Consider the following 12,731-nt stretch of genomic DNA (forward strand, 5'->3'; position numbering starts at 1 on the left):
CTGAAATTCTTACTGAAAACGAGGCCTTCAGAAAGAAATTGAAGAACCACAGGTGCTTGAATCCACCAGCAAGAAAAGTATACTTTTCCTGTATCCCTGTTGGGTTGGGGCGAATGGGTATCCCCCCCCAACACTTCCCATATAGGACTCCGAGGTGGGTGGGGAGCATGAAAAATGAAACAAACCAAATATATTAATGGAATCCAGAAAGCCTCAAAAAAGAAACCACACCGAAGTATCTGATGCCAGTAGTTCTGACACTGAAACAGAGCTTCATCAAAAAAACCAGAATGTTCCCCGCTTCATAGTTATAGAAGCAACTGAAGGGGAACCAATAACCAAAATATCCCCATTCAAAATTGAAAAGATTCTATCTAGCATCAAACCTAAAATGGTTAAAAAACAAAATAATGGTACATTACTTCTCGAAGTAGAAAACCAAAAATATGCTGTTGAAATTTCCAAATGGAAACGTTTTAACAATCAAAATGTTAAAATTTACCCTCACAAATCTCTGAACATTAGCAAAGGCGTAATCAGGAGTACTGAATTATCACTGTGCCCCTTGGAAGAAATTCAGACTAACTTATAAAAACAAAACGTCACTGACGTTAAAAGAGTCCAAATTAATAAACTTGGCGAAATAATAAAAACAAATACTTACATTTTAACATTCAATACTCACCAAATTCCAAACAAAATTAAAATAGGGTATGAAATGGTAAACGTTGAACACTACATACCAAACCCACTCAGGTGTTACAATTGCCAGAGATACGGACACCATCGAGACCGGTGTACCCGCCCTCCAATATCTATAAGGTGCGGAGATAATGAACCTCATACAGACTGTAAAAAAGAGCCAAAATGCATCAATTGTCAAAAAGGCCATAGCGCCAATTCAAAAGAATGCGACAAATGGAAGAGTGAAAAAGAAATCAACAAAATAAAATATACAAAAAATATTACCTTCCAAGAAGCTCGCAAACTATCAGAAAATGCAAAATATTCTGAAATAACAAAAAAAAACATACAGCAAACTACCGAACCAAATAAACAAACAAAAATAAATTCACTCAACATTAAATCCGAGGACATTATTAAATTACTTAATGAAATGAAGGAACTTATGGAAGAATTTTAAAAAATTATAAAACAATTCAACAATGAAAAAAAAGTTCCTATAACTGAACAAACCACTCAAGCTAAAACTAAATCAAATAAACCCATAAAACCCCAAAATACAACACCCATAGAAACATCTCCACTTACAGAGGGGAAAAAACAGACACCAAAATATGCCCATGAAGAGAAAAGAAATAAACCTCCACTCAAAAAAGAAACTAAAACAAAACTAGACAGATCACGCTCAAGTTCCAGACCAAGAATCCCTACACAAAACAGATTTGAAGAAATGGACATAGAAGACCGAAGATCTGATACCAATGACTAACAAAAAACAAAAAATAATCCAGTGGAACTGTCGCGGTTTAAAAACAAACATGAATGAACTGCTTCTGCTACTAGCGCAGGAGCGCCCTGCAGTGGTGTGTCTTCAAGAAACTTTTCTGAAACCAGGAGACAAAATTAATATTAAGCAATATGAAATTTTTAATTTCACTCATAACTTTGGGGGCAGGGCCTCCGGGGCAGTAACAATTCTAATCAGAAATGATATACCCCATAGCAAAATAAACATAACAACCAATATCCAAACAATTGCTATTAATGCCACACTACATAAACCAATGACAGTATGTTCACTATATATACCTCCAAACGATGACATAGATAAAAACGAGATTAAAAAATTGATTGATCAATTACCCAAACCTTTCGCCCTATTAGGAGATTTCAATAGTCATAACATACTATGGGGATGTAAAGACACCAATAAAAAGGGCAAAACGTTGGAAGAATTTATCAATGAAAACGATATATGCTTCCTCAACGATGGAACACCTACACACATCAACCCAACTGGTGGAAACCATTCAGCCATTGACCTTAGCTCGTGTGATCCATCACTATATATGGACTAACCTGGAAAGTATATGATGACACTTGCTGCAGTGACCATTTTCCATTAGTGATAGAAACTCCAGAATTCAACAGCGAAAAACTTCCCAGATGGAAGCTAAATAAGGCCAACTGGCAATTATACAAAGAAAAATGTCGACATAAGTTGAATGATTCAGAGACAAACAACACTGTAGAATTTTTTACAGAAACACTAGTAGAAATTGCAAATGAATGCATCCCTAAAACTTCAGCATTTAATCGGTACAACAGACCCTGGTTTGACAATAAATGTCGGGAATCCATCAAATTGCGAATAATTGCACTGAAGAAATTTCAGAAACAACCCACAACTTCAAATTTGATAGAATACAAATTAAATAGAGCTAAAGCTCGTAGGGTAATAAAAGCAGCTAAAAAAGAGAGTTGGGAAAAGTATGTCAATAAACTAAATTCCTCTACAGAACCGAGAGTAGTATGGGAGATGATTAGAAAAATTTCAGGTAAACATCAATCAACACCAATTAAACACCTGCTCAAAAACAACATCAGAGTAACCGATGAAAAGAATATAGCAGACCTACTAGCCGAAACTTTTTCTCAAAACTCATCTAACCAAAACCATAACTTTAAATTTATAACAATTAAACAAAATATCGAACAATACAAACTAAACTTTAAATCAAAAAACCTAGAAGATTATAATAAACTACTTACATTAACTGAATTAGAAGATTCTATTAAAAGATCCCACAACACAGCCGTAGGACCTGATGAAATCCATTACGAATTCCTGCGACAACTCCCTTTGGAATCATTGAAGTTGCTACTAAAAATTTACAACAAATTATGGACAGAAGGTGAATTTCCTGACTCGTGGAGGCAAACCACAATAATAGCAATACCAAAACCAGGAAAAGACCATTCGAATCCACAAAACTACAGACCAATCTCACTGACTAGCTGCTTGTGCAAAATAATGGAGAGAATGATAAATGATAGATTGGTTTGGTACCTAGAAACCAACAACCTTATCTTCAACCTACAATGTGGATTCCGTAATAAGAGAAGCACAACAGATCACTTGGTTAGATTGGAAACAGCCATAAGGGAAGCCTTTATTAGAAATGAGCACCTATCAGCAGTATTTTTTGATCTGGAGAAGGCCTACGACACTACGTGGAAATATGGAATTATGAGAGACTTGCACGAATTTGAACTAAAAGGCAGACTCCCACAATTTATAAAAGGATTTTTATCTGACCGAAAGTTTAGAGTCCGCATTGGAACTACTTACTCAGACACCACAAATCAAGAGGAAGGAGTACCTCAAGGTAGCATTTTATCTGTGACACTGTTCAATATTAAAATGAACAGCATAGTGAAATGTTTGGACCCTGGTGTTGAGGGATCTTTATATGTAGATGACCTACTGGTGTTCTGCAGATCAAAGTATATATGCACCATCGAACGCAAACTCCAACACTGCTTAAATAAATTAGACAAATGGGCAATGGAAAATGGATATAAATTTTCCCAATCAAAAACCAAATGCGTTCATTTCTGCCACATGAGAAAACTTCATAATGATCCTACATTGAAGCTTGGAAGAACAATAATCCCCACCGTAGAAGAACACAAATTCCTGGGCCTTATATTTGACAAAAAACTGTCATTCATCCCCCACCTGAAGAATCTAAGAAATAGTTGCAACAAAAGACTGCAACTACTACGAGTAATAGCCCATACAGAATGGGGAGCCGATCAAGAAACACTAATGAAATTATATAGGACTTTGATAAGATCAAAACTCGACTATGGTAGTTTTATATACCAATCAGCCAGAAAGTCCTACCTAAAGATTTTAGATCCAATCTGCCATGGAGGACTGAGGTTAGCTCTCGGTGCTTTTAGAACATCCCCAGTTGAAAGCCTCCATGCAGAGGCCAACGAAATCCCTATAAATATAAGGAGTCAAAAACTGGGTGCACAATATTACACTAAATTAAAAGCACAACGAAATAATCCAGCATATGAAGCTACATTCAATCCGAGATATAAAGAGGCATTTGAAGCAAAAAGAAAGGCCATAAAGCCCTTTAGTCTTAGAATGAAAGCAATACTGCAGGAATCAGAAATGACTGTAGAAAATATCCAAGAACATATACTACCTAAAACCCCACCTTGGCTACTTAAAAAACCAAAAGTAATCTTAAACTTGAATGAACTCCCAAAAGCGAAATCCCACCCTAATATCTACCACGAAAAAGCCTATGATATTCTCCTAAAATATTCAGACCATCTACCTATTTTCACCGATGGCTCTAAAGACTATAATAGAGTGGCATGTGCTGCCGTGTCGAATGAAAAAACTCTTAAAAAAGCTCTTCCAACAGAAAGCTCTATTTTTACTGCCGAAATATGTGCCATCGACCTCGCACTCAGCATTATAGAAAAAGATGAACATAGGAAATTCCTAATTTTTTCAGATTCACTTTCCGTTTTGACATCTCTGAATAACAAAAAACTTGAAAACCCACTAATCATCAAACTAACAAATAGAATTGATTCATTATCCGAACACAAAGAAATATTTATATGTTGGATCCCAAGTCACATTGGGATAAGAGGAAATGAAAGAGCCGACTTAGCGGCCAAATCAGCTCTAAACTTAAAACCAGATACAATAAACATACCATATACTGACTTCAAACCCAAAATTAATCAATTAATTCATGCAAAATGGCAACGACAATGGAATAACAACACAAATAACAAATTATACCAAATCAAACCCATACTGGAAAAATGGAGACAAACTCCCCCCAAATCCAGAAAAGAACAAGTCGTTATAACTAGAATACATATTGGCCATACAAAACTCACACACTCCTTCATTCTAAAACAAGAACAACAGCCACAATGCCCATTCTGCCAGAAAACTTGCACCATTAAACATCTTTTTGTGGAATGTAGAGCTCTAGATAAAGATAGAAAACAATACCTCAAACACAACAGCATGAAGAAACTTTTCGAAAACAACTGTCTAGAGGAAATATTATCCTTTTTAAGAGTAACAAGGATCTTTACAAAAATATAAATCATTCTCTGAATCAACCCAACTAAACCTTATGAATGAATATATGAGGATATATAAAACCTAAAAAAAAAAAAGATCGTTAGATATTAAAACAAACAAAACTATTGAACTATACAGAATTGATTGATATTTGACGTCATAAAGTTCTTTGAATACATAAATTATTTTTTTTTAATCCTGAGTTTGGCATTGAATAACCTGAAAAGGGTTGATATGCCGTTAAGCCAAAACAAAACCAAACCAAACCTAATGATGCCAGCAAGAAATCAATGGTAAGCCACTGTTGAGATAACATGAAGTCACCTGCGCTGATTATCAAGAGAGATAGAGAGCACTGGAAATCTGGGGAGATTTGTTGTCATTCTGAATCCAGGGGACACAACAGATTGTTGCCAGAGTGATCACTGGCGATGGCCTGTGTAAGCACTCCTAGTGAGTGAATAATAATAATAATAATATAACATAGTGTGGGTGTGCGGATGTAAATGCATGTGAAGTCACGTCATGAGGAAAGTAAAAAGGACTATAAAAAAGAGAAAGATCGTGTGAGAGATGAGATAACGTTCGAGATCTCGTGGGAGACCTGCAGAATGTTCTAGGTCATATGGGTGGTGTCATAGCTGTACTAATGAGGAAATAAATGTTGTTGCTATAAAAAGAACAAGTGAGTTGGAGTCATTTCCTATTCTTTGTCTTGGCCTCGTTTGCGACAGAAACTGCACACAACGTTGGTTAGTTCCCGGACAACATAATAATAATAATAATAATAATAATAATAATGCATTCATTGTGAACAGTGCTCAGGTGTGCTATAACTTATTAAAAGTGGGTATGGAGGGGTATATCGGCAGGCAGTAATTGATACAGGAAGTTTGTTCCATGCTTTAGGAACATATTGAGCATGTTTGACTACATAGAAATAAAAATGTGCTCTGGTTTGTTGTTGGTGAGGTTAATTTTGTGTGTGTTCACCAAGTCAATTGCTAGAGTTTGGAGCTCCCAGGGGAGTGTAGGATTCAGAGTATGGCAGATGTCTGATGTAAAGTATTCGATGGAAGAGAAAAACATTACATAAATACCAACAAAAACTGATGTTCGTATTATTGGAACTTTTCAGACTAGTTCTCATCTTGAATCACAATGTTTTATTTTCTTGCGGACTGTTATCCTCATTTTCATAGTTGTTGTTTTACCATGTTTCGGCCAACTAATAATTGATTAACCACGATGGGATAGGAATGCTGAGTCTTGTAACTGTATCCCTAGCAATTATTGCCTTTCATAGATGCTGTTGTCTAGCCACATTTTCGGCCAACTAATCCTTTGGCCTGCTTTGGGTAGGATTGAAACCGCTATCGTCAGACAATGCTCACCTGGAACCATAGAGACTCAATGCCTCTATCTACTGCGCCACTCTCTGCAAGAAAAAAAAAACAAATGAATTCACCAATTATGAAGCCTCATTGCAAAGTATTCCAAAAAATAAAATGATATATGATAACATGTTTCAGTCGTAACTTACAACTATCTTCAGGTTTATCTTGTTGAACTCGGAAACACTTCTGTCAAACTCGGGAATTTGCACAAAATTTTGAATGGAGCACTTTATTTAATTCACAAGGGTAGTATGCTCTCGTTCCATCAGTCATGACTGGGTAAAAGTCTTAAGTAAATCGCAATTGTATTTTGAGTGCCGCCCGCACTGAGGATTGAACCTCCAACCTCCAGAAGAGTAACTTTAGAACTGAATTTTACCAAGTACTTTATCCACTACTCCATGGGTCTGAGTTTGACAAGATATACCTGACCAAGATCAGAGGTTATATCGACTGAAATGTGAAAACAACAATGAAGATGAGAACAGTAGTCTGGAGAATCCAAATGATACAAATAATCAATCCTTATCTTAAAAATTAAGAAACGTAAAAACTGCAACTCTGATAATTAATTTGTTGTCTCTCCTCTTTTTGCCAAGTTTTACTTATTATAAATTCAATTATCTTTTGTAGATCCTCCCAGAAAAAGAGTTGATGCTGTTCAGCTCAATGGCTCTCAAAGGTAAGAGGAATGTTGATGTACATCTTTTAATGAGATATTTTCATTTCTGTATTAAATATGCGAATTGTTAAGAAATTTTTTATGAACAATATTCTTTGCAGTAATATAAATTATATACTCACAAACACACACACACACACATATATATATATATATATATATATATATATATATATATATATATATATTAATACATTTTGTGATCAAGAACGGAGGACCGCTTCAAATATAAAAAAATAAAATATTTGATTTAAAAATCAACATCGATTTTATGCTTCGTAAAACCCTCATAACCTTGAAATTACTATTTTAGAAACATGTGTGGAATAATATATATATAATGATTTATTTTTATTTACGAATATAATAAATCCCAGAAACTGTTCGATCTGCCAAAGAAGAGAACCTTCACAATATTGTTTACTTCGAAATTTTTCATCTTTTTTCTATGCAGATATTGATCTTTGTAATCCAATAATGAACCTATTTTTTTTTGTTGTTGTTTTATTTTTACTAAATGCAATAAAATTACTTTTCATCATCCATTTTGCTGTGAAAAACGGATATATGTACTTTAAATGTTATTACTGTCGACTTCAGAAAGATTTATTCTACAGCTTTGAAAAATTTATTTATTTATGAAAAAAAAAAAAATGATGCACTATGCAATTCCAAAGTGTTAGGGAGGAGGTCTATGGTCATTCTTGTTACTGTACCTTATATATGACTATCATTTTCTTAACTAGAATCTTCAATCATCATAATACAACAGTCACTCTAGTGGTTGTCCTTCTTAAGATTCTCAACTCTTTAAAAATCTTCTGCTCAGAGCCGTAGAAACATAACCAGTGATTTTCCAACATCATGTTAATTCTTGTTGACACAGTTTTTTTTTTTGTTTTTTTTATCAAATTCGCACAGGAAGAATCAAACAATTTTAAAAAAGAAAAAAACCTTACCTACATGATGTGTGAAAAAAAAGTATTGAAAAAGTAGAACATACCAATTTGTGTGTGGATAACTTATATCATTATGGAAATAACCAATGAAATTTAAGTGCACAGTGAAGAGTGAAGAGGTTAATAAAAAGTTGATTTTCCAATGCTGCATGCTAAAAAACAAAAATACAGCTTCGTTTTTGTTTTTTTGTTTTTTTTTATATGCAGACATTTAACATGAATTTAAAATCAATCAGATATCGACCTTTGAAATCACCTTATTTTATTTATGGCTTCAATTCAAGTTTAAAAGGTAGAAATCCTTACTGCCTCCTGGTTCGGTTACATACCTTACTTTATGTCAATAATCAAGATGTCGACCACAATTACTTTATTAGCAACCAATATTTAAGGTAATTAAAATATTTCTGGCTTCCATTAACTATTAAATATATATATATATTTTTTTTTTAACGCAATTGAATCACAAATGAGTATTTATTTACCGCCTCTCCTAGATGTTAGCCACAAGATCAAGTATGGGCTTGATGAAAGTGTTTTTGTAGAACGAACTGGATTCAAACTTGGCACACCCAGATTTTCTGTTTGTGTTGTTAACTTCTTAGCCACCGTCATTCCCCCCCCCATCACCTTTCTTATTGTTCTATTCTATTTGTTGAGAAATCATAAATATATATATATATATATATATATATATATATATATATATATATATATATATATATATATATAGTAAGTTATAAAATATATATGGCGATTAAGCTATAGCTTATGCCTGAAGAATCCTAGAGTGGATGAAACGCGGAATATTCAGTGTAGCTTAATCGCCATATATATTTTATAACTTACTAACTAGCTCTACCTACGTATTGAGCACTGTTGAAGTAAATACTTAAAGTTTACACATAAATTTATACTTTCGTATATTAATTTATGTGAGTAGATTTGCCAGTATATATTTTATTAAGTATTTCTGTGTAGAGGGTGCTTCAATATGAACAATGGCAGGCAGTGTCTATAATTAGAGTCTCTATGGAAATTTGATTCTATTTTCATAAAAAACACTTTTTCAACCTCATCTAACTACGAATGGAAAGCGACCCATTTAAATAAAATAGAAGACAGAATAAGAATTAGGTTTTTATTTTGTAATGTAGATAAATCAAAATATAGGTATAGTTTCTGATTGTTTACACTATATAACAGATAAAAATAAACTTGTAAAAAAACAAAAACGAAAAACAAACAAAAAAACAAAAAAAAAAAAAAAACACGGTGGTTCAGATATGAACACCAAAAACGTGCTACATCAAGACAGACCGCATTTTTCAATATCTTTTTAATATTTTTAACAATAAAGAATATAATATAAATTATATATAAAACACACACAGGGTCCGTATAATGTAAACAAAAGGGGGATACAAGTGTATATATACGAAAGAGAAAGATAACATTTTAAAGGCAATATAAATTTATAGATTTGCATAATTTTTAACTCCTCATATATATATATATAATCAAAATTTTAAATAAAAGCTTCAACACAGCAGAAGTAACATCTGAAAATTATCTTAGAGGCATGACACCCGGTTTAATGTTGAGATCTATGGGGAATGTAACTTTCTGAAAACCACACACACATACTAACCTATACATATATATATATATATATATATATACACAGACACACACATGTGCACATACACAACTGAAGATACTTATAAGCTACGTTTGTAGCTTCAGTAAAACGTTTGTAATATCTGAAACTTTGTCTTTAATCATTAAAATCAGTTTTATTAGTAAAATCATTTTAGAGACATATATATATATATATATATATATATATATATATATATATATATATATATATATATATAATTCCAAGTTAATTTTTTCCAGAGGTAAAGAAAGCAATGAAGTTTTTATGAGGTTAATACAAGAGTGCGCAATACCAAAGTAGCGCAAGATAAATTTTTAATTTGTTTTACATAAGCATTAATATGTCGCTACACATTCATGAGCATGTTTTTTTATTTGTGCTTAAAGCTTTCTGAATAATTTTCATTATGGACTAAATTTTTATACAAGCAATATCGCCTGAGGAGGTCTCTGGTTACTTGTAACTGGCTGACCGAAACATGCTCATGAATGTGTAGCGACATATTATATTGATGCTTATGTAAAACAAATAAAACTATATATATATATATATATATATATATATATATATATATATATATATATATATATATGAAACAAAGACATCATGTTTATGTTAAGATAAGGCTGAAAATGATAGATTTAACATTTAAATTAATTACATGACCAGTATGAGGTTCAGATAAATATTAACTAAAATTATTTAAATAAAACTTTTGATTTATAGCTTTTCTTAAAATATAGCAGAGAAAAGGAAAAACAAATATATCGTAACATGGAAACAAACATTTATTTGAAACTAAGACAAAATTGAGAAATAAATAGCTGGACATATAAATAGAGACTAAAATCTGAAAAGTGTAGTTTAATAGTTGGGAATGAATTAATAAAAAAATAAATCAAAGAAGAAAAAAATCATAAAAATAGAAAAAACATTAAAAGATTAAATGAATCTAAAAATAGAAAATTGTACAAAAAAAATAGAAAGAAAGTGGGATACTTACTCAATTTGAATGGAATCGAAAAAATAAAGAAATAAAATAAGATGAGGATGAATGAGGTGAGTCCAAACTGCTTGTTCTCTTAAAATAGTGATTATGAATGCATTTTTATATATATATATATATATATATATATATATATATATATATATATATGACAAATGTATTTAAGTGTCTGAGGAGTAGATATTTTTGGAATAATTTTAAATAATATAATGTTTAAATTTGTCCAAATTGTCACGAAACAATTGTAACATATAAGGAAATACATCATATGACGTTCTTTTATTTTATATTTTGTTGTCTTAAGTTTTGCAAAAATATTATACACATGCTTGATTATGGAAAATTTATAATCATGATGCTGAATTAATTGAGTCAATTACTATTGACTTTGATTTTATTGGTATATGAACATTACCGAATTTTAGTATATAAAAATTCTGGTAAAAAAATATTGATGAGATATATATATATATATATATATATATATATATATATATATATATATATATATATATATATATATATATTTTATAGAAAGTCAAAACAATTTTTTTAAAATACATATTAAGCAAGCTTTCATCTTAAACAAGTCTTTCTCAAGCGATGTTAACAGGTCTTCAAGTTCAAACATGCGGCTGACATGACAATGTAATAAGAAATAGCTTGAAAATAGCTCATTCAAGCCAAAAACTTGTTTAATATCTTTACATATATACATAGCTTAATATCTTTCTATTAAAAAAATTAAATATCCAATTAACGATATTTCAAAAAGTGCAGTCTTAAATCTTATATATAATAACTATTATTAAACGTAATATGACAGCAGAATTCATTTTTAATCCCTAGAACACTAGCGTAAATTGTTCATGAAGCGAACAACCAACAGAAAATTTTGTTGTTTGGAAGAAACAACTTGTAGACTTGTATATAGTTGTTTTCACTTTCAGATAATGCTGGGGTCATCAGAAAAGAATATGCACCATTTCAGGGCCTCTGTCTCGATGGCTTTTTCACATATTGCTCCCCCTCTCTCATGTGAGGCCCCATTATCTGAACTGCATGTACATCCAAATAACTGTTCAATATAATCAAAACTGGACGTTTAACGACTTAGCATTTTCCATGTCATTCAAAAGCTTAGTGTCTCACGCGCGAAGATAAATCAAGCTTTAAAATCACCTTTCTTATTGTGCTATTCTGTTCTATGAGAAATCCTGAATCTATTTCTTTTGTTTTTGTTTTTAACTATTAAATATAATATGTTATCAGAACGCACTTATATTTCCTAACTATATTGCATTAATTTATAACATCCTGTTGAAAGGAATTACAAAAAGCTGTTCCATATAAAATAACCCCCTTTTTTTTATTTGAAAGGTTTGGGCATTTTTAACAAGTGTCAACAAAATAAAAAATGAGGAAAATAATAAATATATGATAAATAAGTGTAACCAAAGGCAAGATGTGATTTTTCTCCATACTAGGATAAGTTTTTTTTTTTTGTTTTTTTTTTTTATAACTTATTTTAAAGCATTTATTTACTTACCTCGAAACAAAAGCAGTGTCAACTCTGTTGAGTTAGAATGAAAAAAAAAATAGCTGTTGCATTATAGCAATGCTGAACCTCAATAATCGTACAAAAATCGAAAATTAAACAAATTATTAGTAGAAACACATCCCATAAATCTCACCAATCATGTGAAAATGTAATGTTCTACCAGTATTTAGTTTAATTTTTTATTTTTCAATGATTATCAGGGTTTGACATGGCGATAATAAAACCTCCATTTTTTTTTTTTCTTTGTTCTGACTCAATAGATTTCACACTACCTTTTGTTTGAAAGAAAAGAAATGCTTTAAAATAAGTTAAGATACAAAAAAAAAAAAAACTTAATCTGATATATAGAAGAGTTACTTATCTTG

General features: G+C 31.5%; 1 protein-coding gene across 36 annotated transcripts in view; it reads left to right on the forward strand.

The window, feature by feature from the left end:
• The window catches only part of LOC145260441 (serine/threonine-protein kinase BRSK2-like), a 685,204-nt gene that overhangs the window by 535,483 nt on the left and 136,990 nt on the right, over positions 1–12,731 (forward strand). For all 36 annotated transcript variants that reach the window (XM_080118482.1, XM_080118488.1, XM_080118489.1 and 33 more), the window contains one exon: positions 7,129–7,177. In XM_080118482.1, coding sequence (XP_079974608.1) covers positions 7,129–7,177 — 49 coding nt within the window. The remainder of the gene's footprint in view (positions 1–7,128; positions 7,178–12,731) is intronic.

Source organism: Euprymna scolopes, chromosome 36 (assembly GCF_053919585.1).
Source record: "Euprymna scolopes isolate OS-2025 chromosome 36, ASM5391958v1, whole genome shotgun sequence".
Lineage (NCBI taxonomy): Eukaryota > Metazoa > Mollusca > Cephalopoda > Sepiida > Sepiolidae > Euprymna > Euprymna scolopes.